This window comes from Oryctolagus cuniculus, chromosome 6, assembly GCF_964237555.1.
Source record: "Oryctolagus cuniculus chromosome 6, mOryCun1.1, whole genome shotgun sequence".
Taxonomy (NCBI): domain Eukaryota; kingdom Metazoa; phylum Chordata; class Mammalia; order Lagomorpha; family Leporidae; genus Oryctolagus; species Oryctolagus cuniculus.
In genome coordinates, this window is record NC_091437.1 from 125317221 (window position 1) to 125337255 (window position 20035).

At 51.1% G+C, this 20035-nt stretch overlaps 1 protein-coding gene across 11 annotated transcripts in view; it reads left to right on the forward strand.

Annotated features, from left to right (window-relative positions):
- VPS13B (vacuolar protein sorting 13 homolog B) overlaps positions 1-20035 on the forward strand; it is a 778478-nt gene that overhangs the window by 746181 nt on the left and 12262 nt on the right. For all 11 annotated transcript variants that reach the window (XM_051844655.2, XM_070075348.1, XM_051844658.2 and 8 more), the window contains 4 exons: positions 6422-6540; positions 11089-11882; positions 17251-17427; positions 19430-19600. In XM_051844655.2, the coding sequence (XP_051700615.2) occupies positions 6422-6540; positions 11089-11882; positions 17251-17427; positions 19430-19600 (1261 nt within the window). The remainder of the gene's footprint in view (positions 1-6421; positions 6541-11088; positions 11883-17250; positions 17428-19429; positions 19601-20035) is intronic.

Consider the following 20035-nt stretch of genomic DNA (forward strand, 5'->3'; position numbering starts at 1 on the left):
CTGGGACTCTAACCAGCACTCGGATATGGGATGTAGGTATCCTAAGCGGTAGCTTAACTGGCTGCAGCAGAACAGCCACTCCCAGCCCATATTTCTTACGTCAGGAATATGTCTAAAGGTACGTTGTAACTATACTATGTAAGATATTTCTTATGTACAAGAATATTACTGGACACTGTTGATTGTCTTGGTGACTCTGATGTGTCATCAGTCCATGTGGTGCAGATCCCAGGGAGGCAGGCCTGAGCACCGATGCTTAAAGCAGCAGGTGGTCATTTTCCCAGAACTCCAGCCTCCAGCCAGGAATTGTTACTTAGAAACAAAGTCATCATTCCAAGTGTCTGACGGAGCAAAGGTGTCGTTCAGGCATTTCGGCTTCTTGCTTACTTCACTCACCTTCTCTTATGTGCTGTACCAGGGCCAGACAGATCCTGGCAAGCTGGCATCCCCTCTGAGTGTCTGCCAAGCGCCCTGGTCTGGATTCTCCTTTGTGTTCGCCTTGTGTTCTGCCTGAGTCATAGCTGTTTCCAAAGATATCCAGGAGTAGGGATTTCCCGGAAATAGCTTTCAAAAAGTATATAGAGAGAAGAATGACAGCCAGAGTACCTGCTGGTTCCCTTTCATCCCTAGACAGTGTGTTCTCCCTTGATCATCATGAGAATTCACACCACTTCTGTCTCCTCGTGGGAGACCTCATTTCCTCCTGGGCTCCAGCTCGGTGTTCCCAGCTGCCCACCAGACATCCTAACTGGAGGGAACCATAAGCACCTCAGGCTCAGCGTGTCTGAAAGCAAGGTGATCGTCTCCCATACCCAACGCCAGCTTCCCCTCAAACTTCTACTTCAGTTTAAGTCATCACTATTTTCCCAGTACAAAAACCTTAGATAATATTATGTAAATTTATATTGAGTGCCCGTTTTATCTCAGACACGTTGAAGGAATAGTCATTACTCCCTATTGTATGCCTTAAAGGTAGATGCTACCTGTTCCTCAGAGAGATTGACTTGCACAGGTGCACCTAGGATGCACACCTGGTACATCTGGCTTCCTAGACTCGCTGGCTTCTTCCTGCTGTGTCCATGCCTGCCTTGTCTTGTCTTCCCTGGATCACCAGATTCTCTCAGAAATACCTCAGGATTATTTCGGAAATCTGCCCCTTCTCTCTGTGACCAGGGTCTAATTCAGTCCTAGGTTCACCATCTGTGTCCCATCTTCTACTGTTTTCTCAGGCCACAGCAGAGAGCTGGATCAGAAGTGGAGCAGTTGGGACTCAAACCAGCACCCATATGGGATGCTGACACTGCAGGCAGCAGCTTTACCCGCTGCACCACAGTGCTGGCCCCCTTTTTTAAGGTCACTCATTGCCCCCCAAAGTTCCCACCTGCTGATACCATCCCCTTGGGGGTCAGGATTTCACCATTTGAATTTGGGAGGCACATGGACATTCAGATGAGAGCAGGTTTAAAAGCATTTCTAACTTTGAAAGGCCCTGCGTTTCTGGAACATCTCTGTTCCTTTTTATGTATCGCTTGAACAACTGTTTCCTGAGACGCTCTCTTCTAGTTACAGCCAACACACACTATTGTTTTGTTTTCAGATCTCATCTTCTAGAAATGCAAATGTATTAGATTTGTGATCTACCTCCCAAACAGTCTTAGCAACAGTTTTACTAAATGCCTTGCTACCTCAAAACACAGATTCCCACTGTAATGGCTTTTAATATCAATTTCTACTACCTGATCATTAAGCCAGGGTCTCATGTTTTACATTTTTCCTAGAATCCTATTCCGTCACAAATATCTGTAGTAGTAGCATAAGCTAAATTACTCTGCCTTTCAGAATCTTAGCATTTATTTCTTGCCCAGTGTCTGTCATTAGGTGGCTCTGTCCTACATGGTCACTCAGGGACGGAGGTTGATGAAGGCTCCGTCATCTTGTATCTTCCCCATTGTAACAAACCACCCCAAAACCTAGTGCCTTAGAGTAACACTGACTGACAGCTTTTTGTGATTCTGAAAAGTTGTCTGGGTGATTCTTCTTCAGGATGAGCCACGGGTCACTCACGCAGCAGTGTACAGTGGAGAGTCAGCTGAGGGGTGAATTCAGCCGGGAGTGTGGACCTTATCCCCCTTTCTCTCTGCGCTCCTTCTGCCTGAAGGAATCTAGACCCAGCTTCCTCACATGGTAGCCAAAGGGCAAACCCTAATAAGCAGGCTGCACCGAGCTTCCTGTTTGCCAGTGCCCTGTTAGCAAACAGCCAAGCTTAATGTCAGTGTGGGAAGGGACTACAGGAGGGTTTGCATGCTGGGATGTACAGTCCCATCTCAGGGACCAATCTGCCACAGCCATGTATGGTAGGAGTCAGCAACCTTTTTCCTTTAGATCAAGAATGTAAATGTTTTGGCCTTTACAGTCTATATGATCTCTTTTTTGACTTATTTTTAGATTTATTTATTTATTTATTTGAAAGGCAGAGTTACAGAGAAGAAGGGAGAGACAGAGAGGTCTTCCATCTACTGGATCACTCCCCAGATGGCCGCAACAGCCAGGGCTGAGCCAGGCCAACACCTGGAACCAGAAGCTTCTTCCTAGTCTCCCATGTGGGTATAGGGGCCCAAGGCCACCCTCCACTGCTTTACCAAGCACATTAGTAGGGAGCTGGATCAGAAGTAGAGCAGCCGAGACTTGAACCAGCGCCTATATGGGATGCTGTCATCATAGGCAGTGGCTTTACCCACTACACCACAACACCAGCCCCTGTTGAAACTTCTTAACTGTGCTCTTACACGGAGACTATATGTAAACAAGTAGCACAACTGCGTTTCAGTAAAACTCTGCAAGTCAGGCAAAGGACCAGATTTTCCCACCAGTATTCTGTAACACAAAGCCCTTCTTCAGTCTCTGAAGCAGAGGAAGGAAACTGACTCTTTTATGTTTTGGATCAGAAATTTTATGAGTCAGTTCTGCCTTCAGCACATAGGCCAGAACTGGTCACATGACTGTAGCGAGCGGCAGGGGAGTGGGGAGGATAATGCTGCTTTTTGTCCCGAAGAAGGGGCGAGCTTGAACTTGACGTGGGTGGACACTAGGAGTCCATAGCACAGGTGCTCCCCTTGGCAGATGTCCTCTCAGATCACCAGCTAATGTGTACTGCCCTGTGATATATACTGCACAGACCAAAACAACGATGCACTTTAAACTTCTGGGGGCCAGGGTGTAGGTGCCTAATTCCTCTGTCACTTCATTACCCCACTCCCTTATCCCCAGAGCTGCCGCTCTACAAGAGGCCAAAGTATGAGTGGTTTCTCTGTAGATGAGAGGTCCCAAGGCTGAAAGTCTGTGTTTCTTCCTTTTCTCGTGGTGAGTGGAATGGACAACCAGCAAAAATTTCCTCCCATAGTCCAGGTTTTTGGCCAGGAGAAGTACCTTAAAGGTTTAGGTTAATTTGCTTGCTTTCAAAAGTCCCTTGAGCAGTTAACACAAACCAGCAGTTTGCCTTATCTTTATGATTTAGAAAGTATGAGTATCCTCATGTCTTAATGCTGGAAGATTACTTTGAGATTGAGCAGAGCAGTAAATATTTCCCTGTGCTGATCCCTCCTTCCCTCCTTTGAGGGACAGTAGTTCTGGTTTTCAGCCCTGTCTGCCAAAAGCCAGGGTTACACACCGAAGTAACGCACAGTCACAGAGAAGGAGGAGTATAGAGGGGAGTGTCGCTCTGAGCCAAGTGAACAGTCCCATCATCCTCCGGCCTAGTAAAGGAGTTCACTTACTTTATATATCAGCCAGAAAGACGGCTTATGTAAATGCGAGTCAGAATATCTTGGAAGATCTTTTTTTCACATTCAGGAGCTCAGTCATTTTTAAGCCATTAATTACATTTTTAAAAATATGTATTTATATATTTGAAACCCAGATTGAGAGAAAGAGAGATCTTCTATCCACTGGTTCACTCCTCAAATGGCCACAATAGCCAGATCCATGCCATAGCCAGGAGCCAGTAACTCAATCCAGGTGGTCTACATGGGTGGCCGGAGCCCAAGCACTTGGGCCATCCTCCACTGCTTTCCCAAGTATATTTGCAGGGAGTTGAGTCAGAAGCAAAACAGACTCAAACTAACACTGTGATATAGCATGCTAGCATTGCAAGCAGAAGCTTATGCCACAGTGCCCTCTCCCCATTCATTACATGTTTGTTTGTTTTAAAGAATTTATTTATTTGAGAGGTAGAGTTACAGACAGTGAGAGGAAGACAGAGAGAAAGGTCTTCCATTCACTGGTTTGCTCCCTAAATGGCTACAGTGGCGGGAGCTGAGCTGATCCAAAGCCAGGAGCTTCTTCCAGGTCTCCCATGCAGGTGCAGGGGCCCAAGGACTTGGACCATCTTCTACTGCTTTCCCAAGCCATAGTAGAGAGCTGGATCAGGAAAGGAGCTGCCGGGACTTGAACCAGCACCCATATGGGATGCCAGCACCACAGGCAGAGGATTAACCTACTGTGGCACCATTAATTATGTTTTAATGCCAAATTGTTATCATAATCAAGTTCTAATCTTGGAACAAATGGGATACATTCAGGATACAGAGTATGTTGAAAGATATTCTTGAGGCTGGTGCCGTGGCTCACTAGGCTAATCCTCCACCTACGGCGCGGGCACCCCAGGTTCTAGTCTGGGTTCTGGCGCCGGGTCTGTCCTGGTTGCTCCTCTTCCAGTCCAGCTCTCTGCTGTGGCCCGGGAGTGCAGTGGAGGATGGCCCAAGCACTTGGGCCCCTGCACCCGCATGGGAGACCAGGAGGAAGTACCCACTCCTGGCTTCGGATCAGCGCAGTGCCGGCAGTATCGGCCATTCGGGGAGTGAACCAACGGAAGGAAGACCTTTCTCTCTGTCTCTCTCTCTCTCACTGTCTATAACTCTCTCTCTCTCTCTCTGCCTCTCTCTCTCTCTCACTGCCTAACTCTGCCTGTCAAAAAAAAAAAAAAAAAAGATATTTTTGCAAAATGATCCATTGAGAAACGTGACCATGGAGAATATAGATAGCAACAAGTTGATTGTATTCCTGCCCTCAGGAAGCTTGCAGTCTAGTGATTTGAGTCAGGTATCTAACAGGTAACCGCGGTACGAACATCTGACCAAATAGAATGCAGGCACAGGCATCAAGCTGAGGAAGGGAATCGAAACGTTTGGGACTGGAATAAGTGTCCTATAAGCTGGATGTGAAGGGGTCGCAGGGTTTGGAAAGGACCTGTAGGGGAAAGTGTCTCCTAGGCCAGGGCGTGGTGAGTGGCAGCCAGAGGGCCCGGGCGAGAGCAGGAGCTGTGGAATGAAAAAGCAGCAGCAGAGGGAAGGCCAGGCTGGGCTGCAGGGAGGAGGCAGAGGTGACGTCCCCGGGCCCTGGAAGCTGAAGCTGGCGATTTCTGAAGCAGGGGCCATTACACGAGAGAAATGCCCGGCTCTTCCCAACCGGAGTCGGCGACTCTTCACGCGGTCAGAATTGGAGCACGCTCAGTACTTGTCAGGCAAGCACCTAGCGTCGTTCCTTCAGCCAGGGATTTTCAGCCTTCTTTCATTTGCTGTCGAACAGTAATAAAGAGCCCAGATGTGCACAGAATTGAGGTTACAGCTAATCAGAATCAACATTGCCGAGCACGAGGAGGTTCTCGCCCCTGCTCTCAGGTAATCTTGGCCGTGAACATGATGTTCTTAGGGTTGTTTTTCACATAGTTCTGTTCTGTTTTCAAATATTTATCCATTTAAGCAACATTGGTATTTAATGCTGAAAGGACATCTGTTCTGCTGGCCTGGCACCTGGCTTCTGAGATAGAACTTTTTTTTTTAAGTTTTAATCCCCCTTCTCATGATGGAAAAAATAATTTTGACCGCAAGCAAATTGGCACCTCTAGCATTCTTGTTATAGGCTCTGTGAGGGACCTGTTGGGGGCAGGGGAAGTTGTGACATGTATGGGTGTGGCCAGCCTGGAAGGGCACCCCATGGCAGGAAGTCAGCACTCACAAGCCTGAAAAGCTTTTGCACATTGCATTTCAAGTGCTGAGTTACAGGGGTTTTTTTCCCACCAAGATTCATATGCGCACATAAAGCTGGCCCGTGGCTGGGCTCCAGCCATCCAGAGCACTTGCCAACTCCAGACTTGCAGAGAATGAAGACACTCGTGCCCCGTCATCCATCATTTGTTTCTGTGAACCTTACAGCTGGATATTGAAAAATCTGGATTTGATCGATCTTTCTTTTCTTTCTTTTTTTTTTTTTTTCATTTCAAGTGAACCGAATGGCCTCGACACATGGATATGAAGTAGAACCAGGAAGTATTCATGGCATTGAATCAGAACTTGAGACATGAAGTCGGCCATTTCGTGGTGTTTCTTATTTCTTTTTAATAAGATTTTGAGTATTCTTTTTGCAGGTCGTGTTCTTGACTGGCTTTGGCTCTGTGTATGTGGACGTTGTACATCAGTGTGGAACAGTCTTCATCACCGTGGCCCCAGAAGGGAAAGCAGGACCCATGGTAACCACCACCAGCAGGTGGGTCCAGTCATTTTCTGGTGGCAGTACAGGTAGCCTTCTCGTTATCAAGTCATAAGCCTGCTCTGTACCGTTCTTTGTTATCCCTGCACACATTGAAGTCTTGGTTAATGAATGGGTAATCCATAAGAGTATGGTATTGGGTACCTTTCCATGTCATACAAGTTGAACAAACTGATCACACCATTATTATTAGCATGAAATTCAATATAGTAATTACACTTAGCAATTAGAATTTCACAAAATCTAAAATACCCCATAGAGCCACATTTCCCATTTGACCTGTTTCCATCAAGTTTTAAAAACATGAACCAAGGGACCGGTGCTGTGGCATAGTAGGCTAAGACCCTGCCTGCAGCGCTGGAATCCCATAAGGGAGGCAGTTCATTTCCCAGCTCCTCCTCTTCTGATCCAAATACGGCCTGGGAAAGCAGCAGCAGATGGCCCAAGTGCTTGAGCCCCTGCACCTGCATGGGAGACCCCGAAGAAGCTCCTGGCTTTGGATTGGCCTAGCTCTGGCCGTTGCGGCCATTGGAGAATGAACCAACAGATCAAAGACTTTTCTCTGTGTCTCTCCCTCTCTGTAACTCTGTTTCTCAGATAATAATTTTAAAAAATGACCAAAGGGTTACTATTCTTAGTTTAAAGAACCCATATAATTCAATCAGAATAATGTAAAGATACCCTATCCCAAACAAAAATAAGAGGAAAAGACATGAACAGAAAATCCTAGGAAAAGGAAATATAAGTAATCAAAGAAATGTAAACAGACAGATTCACACAATCACACTTAGAAAACATTCTTGGAAGAATGAAAGGAAAAGACAATCAAGTTGTTAATAGATGTAGGGGTTATAAGTAGTTATTTAATAATTTCCATATTTTAATTTTTAACTGTAGCATTTTATAATCAGAAAAAGGTTGAAAATTAAAATGTAAAATAATACTAGCTTTCATGCATTTGTTTAAAACCTTCTTTGGAAAGGTTACTTTGCTATTCATATATGGTTAAGAAGCCTATAATTTGAACTTCGCTGATTTGAATTTATAATATTTCAAACAGCGTTGGATAGCATATTTTCTTTGCCTAAAAGTATTTGTGACAACTTAGTAGTCTAGGAACAGGCACTTAGCCTAGCAGTTAAGAAGCCTGCATCCCACATCAGAGTACCTGGGCTTGGTTCCTAGCTTCAGCTCCTGATTCCAGCTTCCTGCCCTGGCAGATCCTAGGAGGCGGCCATGAGGGTACCAGTAATTGGGTGTCTGCCACCCATGTGGGAGACCTGGCTCCTGGCTCCAGCCCAGCCAGCTCTGGCCCTTGTAAGCATTTGGGGAGTGAAACAGCAGATGGATGAGAGTGCTCTCTGTATGCCTGTCTCTTTCTCTGTCTCTCTACTGCTCAGATTTTTAAAATAACTCATTTTTAAAGACATCAGTTAATAGTATCACAAAATTAGAGACTCAGTTTTAAATAGTGATCATTTCAAGCCTACACAATGACTTCAAAAACAGTTTATCTAGAGTATAAATGTTTGTGACAGTGGCAACATTCACATATTCCGTGGTATAAATAAAAAAGGTGCACATTTACTTAAACTTCGTTAATTCATGCCCCCAGCAACCCTTTCTCAAGTGCTTACTAGATGCCAGGTGCTCTTCTGGGCTTGGGATGCATCCGTGAATAGAAAGAGCCTCCTCCCCGCCCTTTGGTTGCAGTCCCATAGGCATGGGATAGAGGGAAAGGACAGAGGAGCAACATAAAGAAGGAGGTCTCGTGCTGCATGCAAGGTCAGCATCCTGCAGAGCTAAACACAGAGCCCAGGGAGAGAGGTGGGGAGTGCCGCAGCCTAGGGTCAGGGAGACTGTAGTGTAAAGCAGACGGGCGTGGGGGAGCCTCACTAAGAGCTAACATCGGAGCAAAGCCTGCAAAGCGGCTTGGGAAGGTGGCTGTCTGACGGATGAGCTGTCCACACTGAGGGCAGCCAGCCCAAAGGCCTGGAGGAGCTTGCATGGCAAATCACAGGATTAAGGAAGAGGCCACAGTGGGCCCATCAGAGGAGGGGTAAGTGAATGGACTACAGGTGGAGTAATCCATAACCAATGTGCTTGCAACCGGAGTGTTGCTGACTGCATTTCTCTTATTCTGGAATATTTGTTCGTATTTAATGATATATCCTTGTGATAGGACCCATGTCCAAGCATGAAATCTAGGAGAAGTCATTTAGCCAGTGGTTAACACAGCCTCGTTTCACATCGGAGTGCCTGGATTTGATTTCTGGCTCTGGGTTCCTGTATCCAGCCTCCTGCCAGTGTAGACCCTGGGAGGCAGCAGTGATGGCTCAAATAATTGAATTTCTGACCCCACATGGGAGACCTAGATTGTATTTCCCACTTCTAGCTCTGGTGCTGGCCGAGCCCCAGTTGTTGCAGTCATTTGTGGGGTAAACCAGGATACAGGAGTGTATGTATGTGTCTTTTTTATTTTTATATTTTTTTAAGATTTACTTGTTTACAGAGAGGCAGAGAGAGAGAGAGAGAGAGAGGTCTTCATCTGCTGGTTCACTCCCCAGATGGCCACAAAGGCCAGAGCTGCACTTATCCGAAGCCAGGAGCTTCTTCCAGTCTCCTACATGGTTGCAGGTGCCCAAGGACTTGAGCCATCTTCTACTGCTTTCCCAGGTCATAGCAGAGCTGCATCGGAGGTGGAGCAGCCAGGTCTTGAACCAGCATCCATATGGGATGCCAGCACTGCAGGCAGCGGCTTTACCCACTACACCACAGCGCCAGCCCCTGTGTGTGTGTGTGTTGATTACATAAATAATGTTGAAATAAACATGAAATTCATTTGTGTTTTATATATACCTCATACCCATAGCCGAAAAATAGCTTTATACAGTATTTTTAGCATACCTGTGTTGTTATTGCAGCCCCTCACGTGAGATGCAGTGTTGAATTTCATAATTAGGACATCATGTCAGTGCACAAAAAGTTCTGGACTTTGACATTTCCAGTCAGGGCTGCCCAGCCTGTAGCACAGGGACCAGAGAGATCCAGATCTCTGGGAGACACATGGCGTAGGCCTCGGGGGTTGCCATGGTGAAATGGGCAGGTCAGAGCATTTTGAGCAGGGCACTTACAGCTGTGCCCTAAACTTCCAGAAGACCCTTTGTGGAAGGAGACTACAGAGAAACACGGTAGCAGCAAGCAGGGAAACGGGGTAGGAGATTGTGACAGGTGCTCACCCCAGAGCTCCTGGCGGCTTACACTGCAGTGGATGTGTCAGCTGAGGTGGCAAGACGAGGCCAGGTGGTCAGATGCTCGATGTCCTGTCAAGGAAGAGCCCACAGGACTGCCCCAGTGCATCGGAAAGCAGCTGAAAACGGAGGCGTGAAGGATGACTGCAGGATTTGGGGCAAGGCACTGGTAGGGAGTGGTTGCCATTAGCTGCGATGGCAAAGGCTAGATGTGAGTTGAGTGGGGAAAGTCGAGAGTTTGGTCCCAGACACGGGAAGCTGAGATGTCGGTCAGACATCCGAGCGACCACATGGATAGGCAGCTGCGTGTGCAGGAGCTGAGGGCTTCCGCGTTCCAGTGCCCTGTCAAGTCGCGAGACCGGATGCAGTCCCCAGGGAGGTCAGGAGCGAGGGGAGGGGAAACGGTAAGGGGCTGAGCCTTGGTCCTGCCGGTTCAAGGGGTCTAGTGCAAAAGAAGGGTCTTATTCACTTGAACACCTGCGGGTGAGTGGCCAGAGGGGAGGAGGCTCTGAGAGAGGACGGAAGTGTTGGCAGGAGCAGGGAGTTCCCGTCGTAGTCAAATACGTGTGACTCTACTGACCTGGACCAGAGCTGTTTTGTTAGATGGGAAGCAAAAGCCTGCTTGGAGCAAGCTTGAGACAGAACGAGGAGAGAAACAGGAGACTGAGTGTGGATGTTCATGTGTGAAGAGGACCTGCAGGACGAGTGGAGAGACCTGAGGGGCATCTGAGGGAGAAAGAGCAGGCCTGGCGGGCTGTGAGCAATCAAGGAGGCCGTCTAGAGGGGGCGGGACCTGCTCAGCACTGTCCTGGAGCAGGAAGAGCAGGGTGGCTCAGCGTGCGGGGAGGGGGCGGCCGAGGCAGGGGGTGGCCGAGGCAGGCGCTCCGCAGGCCTGGGCTCGGCTCGGGCGCTGGCAGTGGGCAGCGGCGCTGGGAGTGCGTGCAGCATTTTCTTTGGTTTGCTTCACTTCTTCACTTGAAGGCGTCTTCGTTCTTTTCTTCTTTCTGCGCGGTGATTATCGCAATAGAGAATGTGTGCACAGTGACTCAAGGGACTTGGGAGTACAAATCTGGTGTTGATAAGGGAGACACCTACAGAGCCGACAAGAGCTTGTAATCGTCCCATAGTGAACTTTCCCCAGGAGCGTCCGGCTCTGTCCAAACACCTGAGTTCTCACTGTGTCTGGTAGACCCTGATGCCCCATCAGGAGGTGTTGAGTGAGGCACCATCGTCAATGGAAGGGAGGAAGGGAGGAGAGCCGGGGCCACTAAGGTTCTTTCCGCTTCTGCTCTAGGACCCTGGAGAAGATCGTTACGTTTAAAACGTTCGTCACGCAGCTGAGCCTGGCCGTGTTTGATGACCTCAGCCACCACAGAGCGTCCGCGGAACTTCTGAGGCTCACGCTGGACAACGTCTTGGTGCACGCGGGCCCTGGGGCCAGTGCGCTGCCCGGGGAGGAGCCCGCCGCTGCCCTCTTCCAGCTGCACTGTATAGAGGTCTACTGTGGGGACCTGCAGGTGGACAACCAGCTCTACAACAAGTCCAACTTCCACTTTGCGGTCTTGGTCTGCCAGGGAGAAAAGCCAGAGCCCACCCAGTGTTCCAAAACGCAGAGTCTCCTCGCGTCCGGCACCGACCTGGAGGAGTACAAGGAAAACTGCTTTATCAAGCTTTACGTCACCTTAACCGATGGCAAGAGCTCTTGGCTTGATATTAACGAGTTCACCTTTGAACTGAAGCCCGCCCGGCTGTACGTGGAAGACACGTTTGTGTACTACATCAAAACCTTGTTCGACTCGTACCTTCCCAGCTGCAAGCCGGGGGCGCCCTGCGGGGCTCAGCAGGAGCTGCCCGCACAGGTGACCCAGCACGCCAGGGCCCTGGTGAACCCTGTGAAGCTCCGCAGGCTGCTGATCCAGCCGGTGAGTCTGCTCGTCAGCATCCACGCCTCCCTCAAGCTGTACATCGCCTCCGACCACACGCCTCTCGCCTTCTCCATGTTTGAGCGAGGCCCAGTCTTCACCACCGCACGGCAGCTCGTGCACGCCCTGGCCATGCACTACGCCGCCGGGGCCCTTTTCCGAGCAGGTAAGGACACCAGCTGAGGGCCTATGGTGCTCTCGGGCCAGGCAAAGATGACACACCTTGGGTTTGCCTTCACTGTCTCGAGTTACAAGGATGCAGTCGGTGGGAGGTGACACAGGGGGCTTTATCATGAAACAGAACAGGATTCAGATCTAGACTCTGCCGCATTAGATGTAAGATTTGGGGCAAGGTATTGAACCTGGCCAAGCCTCAGTTTCCTCATCTGTAAAATGGGTGTAAGAGTTTTCAGGAGGGAGGAGCATAGAGAGAGACACTGGCTTTGGAACATCACAAAGATCCCATCCCTCATTCGTCAGAGAAGTGGTTTGGTGAAGATGGAAAAAGTTCTGGGGTGGAACGAGTCAGCCAAGTGAGTTCACTCACGTCTTTCCCGTGAAGTTGTAAGGTTTCATTTCCTCTCTTCGGAAGCAAAGCACTACAGAGGTGGGAGATTGAGGGGGTGGGGGGGACAGAAAAAGAAAGAGAGTTTTGAGGGGATCAGATGAAAGTATGTCAAGTACGCAGCATTTGGCTTGGCTGTTGGTGAACACGCCGCTAAGAACAGCTGTGATATTAGCTGTTCCCTAACTCGGGCCTTCAGTTCAGTCTAGGAAATGCTTGCTTAGCCCCTTGCTAAAGGGCACTGAGGCCCTTTCTTAGCATCCTAGCACAGCCAGAGAGCCTAGCGCCGGCCCTTCGTTCCCCAGGCCTAAAAGAACTCCAGTTGTAGCTGGGTGGGTTTCTTCCTCGCTGCTCATGAATAGCCGGAGGTGAGGAATTCCGAGGATTTGTGTGCTCCTAAGGTGCACAAAGAGCCCTCTACCTACCGACCCGCTGTGGCACTGCCCGGCCAGCCAGGCGGCAGAGGGACGGCTGTTGGCATCTCGGCCTCTCCAGAGAGCTGAGACCGCAGGGGAAGAAGGGCCCTTGTGCCAGGCAGGTGGCCTCCTGCGCCGGGGCCGCCTGGGGAGGAGCGGGCTCCGCTTTCCAGACTGGCAGGGCAGAGCTGCAAGGGGCGCGGGATATGCGGACAGAGTGCTCTATGCAGAGTACTGTGCACGGGACATGGACCGAGTGTTGCAGGCCATGTGCACTGCTAACGCACAGGCCCGGAGTGGAGGCCCAAGTTCCCACTGCGAGGCCGTGCTAAAGCGCTCTCGGTTTGATCACCTGCCTCCTAGTGGTCCGCAAGAACTAAGGCGGCCCGGTCAGGCCTCTCCAGCAAAGACCCTGGAGATCTGACTTTGTGAATGCGACAAAGGAGAGACCCCTTGCTCTGTCCTCTGAGTAGCGTCGTGTTCCACAGGTCATCCCTGTGTTAGATTAAGACAACGGCGGTGAGTGACCCTTGCTGCTGTGGGTAAGCGGCCAGGAACCCTGCCCTGCCGGTAGATTACGTTTTCCCCATAATGAAACGCATACGCTCAGCAGGGCCATGCAGAACTCTCTTATAAAAGAAATGACAAGATCAGGGAGAGGGGCCCTGCCAGACGTGTCATTGGGAAAGTATCTCCCTCTTGCGAAGAAATCATTTAAAAATAAGCAGTTAACATTTCCAGTGTAATAGACGGGTATATTTCCAAACTGTTCCAGAAACTCACTCTTCCAGGTGGCTTTTGCTTTTACCATGAGAAGCAGGCACGTAGGTTACGGAGCTCTGATTCAGGCTCCCATGCAGTCTCTGCCTGGTGCCAAGCAGGGGGAGCACCTGTGTGACAAACTGGTAGAGGCGCTCCACCGTGGCCCCGGGAGCTGTGCCCCTGCCACCCCACTGCTTGAGCGGTCTCTTTGTGGAGCATTTTTCATGAGTTTCCACAGAAGAGTCTATTTGGCTGTTTTTGTTTGTGTTTTGTTCTGTAATTCACCACCTAGAAATGCTGACTGTCCCAGTCTCGCCGTATACTGAGACAAGGAATTCTAAGAGGTCAAGTTTTTTGAACCCATTGGCAGCTCACTCACTAAACAATCTGTGGGCAATCTGAAGGTGACCTCAAAGAAAGCAGCGAAGGAGTGAGCAGCGGAAGGTGGCCAGGGATCCCCAGGTCCCAGGTAGAGAAGGAGAGCATGGAAGATTATTCTCATAGAGGGGGAGCCAGGGCTGGCCTGGGAGGGGCACGCTGCCTCCTCATCTCACTGGGGTCAGCACTCACCCATCGGACACTGGAAGCTTCCCGGCTGCCATTGTTGAAACACCCTGGCCTCATTTCTTGTGCAGTCACTGGAAGGGAACTTAAGTAAAAGGCAGTTAGAAATGAATAGCCAACCTGTTTGCAGGAAGACATGTGGCCTCATATTTCCTTGAGGTCCCTCTCCACCCGCAAGTCTCAGTGTGAGACTGAGTCTCCTGGGAAGCCAGGAGACTCCCTTTTACAAAAAATTCCCAAACAAGTAAGCTAAAGACTCACACGTTCAACCTCCATATCCATGGGTTCAGCCCACCATGAACCAAAAATATTCCCAGACAATGCAGTTGACTGAAAATGTACAGACTTGCTTGTCATTGCTCCCTAAACAATACTGTACAGTAACTGTTTACATAGCATCTACATCCTACTGGGTAATCCAGAGATGATTTAAAAATACATGGGAGGACTATACAGGTTGTATGCAAATACTGCTCACTTGCTGTGAGGGACTTGAGTGTCCAAAGATTTTGGTGTCCACGAGGCATCTTGAAGTCAATTCCCCACAGATATCAAGGGACAAATATATTTACTGTTGGTGGCAGTAACCAAATAAGGAGCACCTGCTCTTTCTGCCCTTTCTGGCCAGCTCAGATGCCACTGAGCTTAGTTAGCTGTGGTCCACACATCCCCCTTCCATTAGGTACTGGTCCTAATCCAGGAGACCCCCACCCACCTTTCATATGGCTGGAAAGAGGTGGCCAGTCTGGGACATTCCACTGCATGTGCCCACTGTACTCACCCAGGTGGCCTATGGGAGCGTAGTCTTTGCTTGGCAAGAGTTACTCTCCCTTGTACACTGTTTTTTTTTAAGCTTTTATTTAATGAACACAATTTTCATAGATAAAACTTTAGGAACACAGTGGTTTTTCCCCCATACTCACCCTCCATCCCCTACTCCCATCCCACCAACTACTCCTCCCATTCCATTCTTTAAGATTCATTTTTAATTAAATTTTTATACAGAAGACCAACTCTATACGAAGTAAGGATTTCAACAGTTTGCACACATACACACACACACACAATGTAAAAAGTACTGTTTGAAAAAAAGTTTTGCAGTTAATTTTCATAGTACAACTCATTAAGGACAGAAGTCCTACATGGAGAGTAAATGCACAGTGACTTCTATTGTTAACAATTAACACTCTTATTTATGACCTCAGTGGTTACCCAAGGCTTTTGCCATGAGCTGCCAAGGCTATGGAAGCCTTTTCTGACCACAAATTCCATCAGTATTTAGACAAGGCCATAAGCAAAGGGGAAGTTCTTTTCTCCCTTCAGAGAAAAGTACATCCTTATTTGATGGCCTCCTCTTTTCACTGGGGTCTCATTCACACAGATCCTTCATGTAGCATATTTTTGCCATAATGTCTTGCTTTCCATGCCTGCATTGCTCTCATGGGCTTTTCAGCCACATCCAAATGTCTCAAGGGCTGATTCTGAGGTCAGAGTGCTACTTAAAGTGATTGTCATTCTATGAGTCTGCTGTGTGACTGCTTCCCTTGTTGGATATTCCCTCCTTTTTAATTCTCTGTTGTTATTACCAGGCACTTGATGCTATTTCTATAGTTTCTTTAACACTTAATCCTATCTATAAGTTCCTTGTATACTCTTTGGAGAGAAGGAGAATTAAGAAGTCTCTAGATCACCCTTATTCTTTCAACCATCCCAGACTACATGGAATCTGCCCTTTCTTTACCTCCACACCTGGGCCCTCCCACGAGAATATTGCCCAGCACCCTTTGTGTTCTTTGCAACCTGGGCTCCTGCTGGGGGGAAGGGCGGAGCTTTGGAATCAGGTAACCCCAGCCCAAGGGTCTAACCAGCTGGCGGTTGTGAGTGTTGGGCTCATCTCTGAGCTTCAGTTCCCTCCTTTCCCTACCTGTCTGTGAGACCGAGAAGTCGGAGTAAGACTGCTGGACTTGCCTCTACTCCTGTGCCAGGTCTATTCCCGGGCCCCACGCAGCAGCTCAGTCATTGGTTTACTTGGCTCTGCTTGAAGGGGGATAGTTGTACCTGTCTCACCTGGCTGCTGTGAGCATCAGCTGCACTCCCAGCACCTGTAGGTACTCCCGCCGCGCTCCTCCTCCTCTGGAACCCACACCTACTCTGAGCAGCCCCTGGTGTTGGCTTCCCAGTGTGGCTGAGAAGAGGAGGACTCGCAACAGGAGAAAGTTCCTGTCCACACCAGCTGGGCCCGCGAGCCCCGTGGGACCCTGCCTTGGCCTGAGCACTCAACCTTTGCCATCCTCTCAGACCAGGAGCTTCACGGAGAGCCTGCCGCCGAGGGAGAAATGGCCCTCGCTCAGGTCCTGGCCCCACGGCCTTCCCGGCTGAGGGGAGGTCAGCGGGGTCCCGGAGCAAACTGCCTTTTCTGATTCCTCCTCTCTTTGGCCTCCTGCCTTTGCCTGTCCCTCCTGTCCCCTGGGCCTGCAGCCCCCAGTCCCCAGCCTGTGTAGGCCAGGGCAGCCTCGGGGGAACTCTGCACCCCAGCCTCATTCCCACGAGGCAGCACGCGCTGCCAGGCCAACTCCTGGCAAGCCCAGGCCTCCACAGGAAACCAGATCCAAAGCCACCCTCCTGGGACCTTCCCAGGGAACACTCCCCTCCTGCTAACCTAATCAGTACGTCCCCGTCACTGATGTTTACACAACCGAAGCCGGGGTTGAAGGGGAGACATTTGTCTGGCTCTAGCTCTGCTCCAAAGGGAAGCACTCAACTTGGTAGGATTGGGAAAGATTAAAAATAACTCCTCCAGCCTTGTCAGAAGTTCGCATCCCCTTTGCAGTGCCCCACTTAGCATCTGGCCTCCTCCCCGGGCCCAGGCCTCCCCTCCAGGCTGGGGCCTCGGCTGCCCTGTGGAGATGGCAAGCAGGCACCACCAAGGCACCTCCCCTGGGCTGGCCGGTGCGCGGTCCCTGCACGCAGATCCCTTTCTGCAGGCACACGGGAGGCTCGGGCCAGGAAGTCTGCTGAAAGCCATCTGTGGGCTGCCCAAGGATCGCTGATTTATAAAGTTGCAAGGTTTTCCATGTATGCGTTCACCCTGAATGAGCTCTTCCCCATCTTCTGCCCTCGAGCCTAGTGTGAAAAACAGGCTGCAGGGAGAATGGGGTCGCAGTTTCCCGGGCGTTGTAAGTGCCGTGTTGGTGGCGCCAGTAACCCCTGCCCTCTGTCCCCCGCAGGCTGGGTGGTTGGGTCCCTGGAGATCCTCGGCAGCCCGGCGAGCCTGGTGCGAAGCATCGGGAACGGCGTCGCCGACTTCTTCAGGCTTCCGTATGAGGGGCTGACGCGGGGCCCCGGCGCCTTCGTGAGCGGAGTTTCCAGAGGAACGACCTCGTTCGTGAAGCACATCTCCAAAGGTAGCGTCCCCGGCCCGCCTGGTGCCGCCGCCGGCCTAGCCTTCCGTCCCCGTCTCCTGCTCCCTAAAGAACGCGCGTTTCCAGTGCCTTCAGCCTGCCCCTGGCTTTGGCTTGTTAGCTTGTAACAAAGCTCGTATGCAATGGCTTATGTTTTAAACAGAGCACTGCGTGCCTGTAGTGTGTGAAAATGTTTCAGAAACTTCAGAATTTTAAACCTCCCGTTGGGAAAACGAGGATTGGCCCAACTGTTCTTCCGTGTGATAAACACACAAATGTTAAAGGTGTTCGAGATTTCTGCTACACATCAGAAATCCTACACCATGTTGCCTCATCGCAGTTTTTAAAATGTAGATACAGTTACTTTGGTAAGGACCCGGACACGCGGTGACAAGGACTGGGACTTGGAGGGGGAACGGCCCGCTCTCCCAGGGAGCTGTGTCAACAGTGCCATCTTGTGGCCCACACGGGCGCAAGGCACCGACACCAAGCTGCCCCTGCCAGGAATCTGAGTGTGAGCCGAGTGCATTTGCTTGGTGATATTTTGGGCAGGTTGGCAGTGGCTCGGGAGCTAACCAGGGCCATGTGAGTCCCCTTTTCTTCTCCGCGGGAGGCAGGGGAACTGGGCAGAGGCCTTCTTCCCATAAAAGGCATCTTCCCGTAGACAGTGCTGCCACTCCATCGTAAGTGGGCAGGTTGCGGAAGTCTCTAGAAGGCCTCAGAACACTTGGGTTTGAAATATGAGAATCCGTGATCCGCACAGAGGGGCCGGAGCCTCTGGGTAGGAGGTTGGCAGGAGGACAGCAAGAGGAAGAAAAACAAATTCCAAGGACAATGAAAAGGACCACTCCCCCAGCCCCCAAATCACCGGGGAGGCCTGGGAGTGAGCCGCAGAAACTCGCGCGATGAGTCATCCGGACACTCATTTTAAAGTAAGACGATCAACACCTGCTACAGTGAACCTCAGCGGTAACTCTAGCAGCCTGGCTCACTGCGAGTTTCCTACACTTGTTCTCCCCTTCTCTCAGCAAGAGCCATTTGGTTTGCTGGCATCTCTCTCTGTCCCCCTCCCTCCCTCTCTTTCTCTGTGTGTGTGTGTGTGAGTGATCTTTTCAGATCACTGGTAGAGATGCACCTGTGACAGTGCCATCTGCCATTTCTTCCTGAAGCCAGAGATCTGAAAACAGCTGAGCTAGTCCGTGGGCTTCGGGCTGTGCCCGCTGATGCCCCGGTTTGCTGGTGAGATAGAAGCAGTCTTGCTGGAGGGGCTCGGGGTGTTCTGAGCAAGATGCAGGAAAGAAAACCACACAGCCGCGAGGCTCACATGCGACCCTCCCCCTGTGTCGTGCTCCGCGTTCCCGCTGCTTCCTGACTGTGGCACAGGGACTGCCTCGGAATGCCACATGGTAGGCTCGGTGCTGCCCTGTGCGGCGACGGAGGCGATAAAGAGGGAATGCCTTTAACTCCTAAGGTGGAAAGCAAACCCTGCCCTTTAAAATCCGAGCAGGCAAATGCTACGCTTCCCAGGTTGGCCTTGGGGAGCGGGCCTTTAGCCTTAGAGTTAAGAATCCCAGCTCCGGCTCCTGCCTCCAGCTTCCTGCTAATGCTCCTCCTGGTGGTTGGGTCCCTGGCACTCACAGAGGAGACCTGGGTCGCATTCCTGGCTCCCAGCCCCAGCTCCATCCTAGCCCCGGCTATTGCAGGCGTCTTGGGGAGCGAACCAGCAGATGGGAGCTCCCTGGCTGTCTCTCTTCTTAAGGCGCCTCACTGAGGACTTTGAAATTGGTCGGAGTGAGCCTTGACCACCCAGTGATAGGGAAGGATGTGCGACTCTTGGCTTCTGTGTGGCGACAGGGACTCTCGCCTCCCCCTGGGAAGGGTGCTGCCCGCCTCCTGCGCTGTGCGACTCCACCTTGCAGTCCTAAGGCTCCCACGCCACATGACCCAGGAGAGGACATGTCCCGCCACTGACACGGAGACCAACGCTGTGTTCTTGTCCCCACAGGTACCCTCACGTCCATCACCAATCTGGCCACCAGCCTGGCCCGGAACATGGACCGGCTGTCACTGGATGAGGAGCACTACAACCGGCAGGAGGAGTGGCGGCGGCAGCTCCCGGAGAGCCTGGGCGAGGGGCTGCGGCAGGGCCTGTCCCGGCTGGGCATCAGCTTGCTGGGTAAGAGCGCGCACCTGGCCGTGTGCACACAGGCTCTGCAGGCCGGGCTGGGCATCAGCTTGCTGGGTAAGGGACGCACCTGGCCGTGTGCACACAGGCTCTGCAGGCCGGGCCGGGCATCAGCTTGCTGGGTAAGGGGCGCACCTGGCCGTGTGCACACAGGCTCTGCAGGCCGGGCTGGGCATCAGCTTGCTGGGTAAGGGGCGCGCCTGGCCGTGTGCACACAGGCTCTGCAGGCCGGGCTGGGCATCAGCTTGCTGGGTAAGGGGCGCGCCTGGCTGTGTGCACACAGGCTCTGCAGGCCGGGCTGGGCGCCGCTGGGCCTCCGTGGGGGTGGGGGTGGCGGGGAGCTGGCCCCTCTCTCTGCAGACAGAGCTGAGGCTCTGAGAGCCCCGGGGCCAGGAGCCTGCTCCTGGTGACATCCTAGACCCTGAA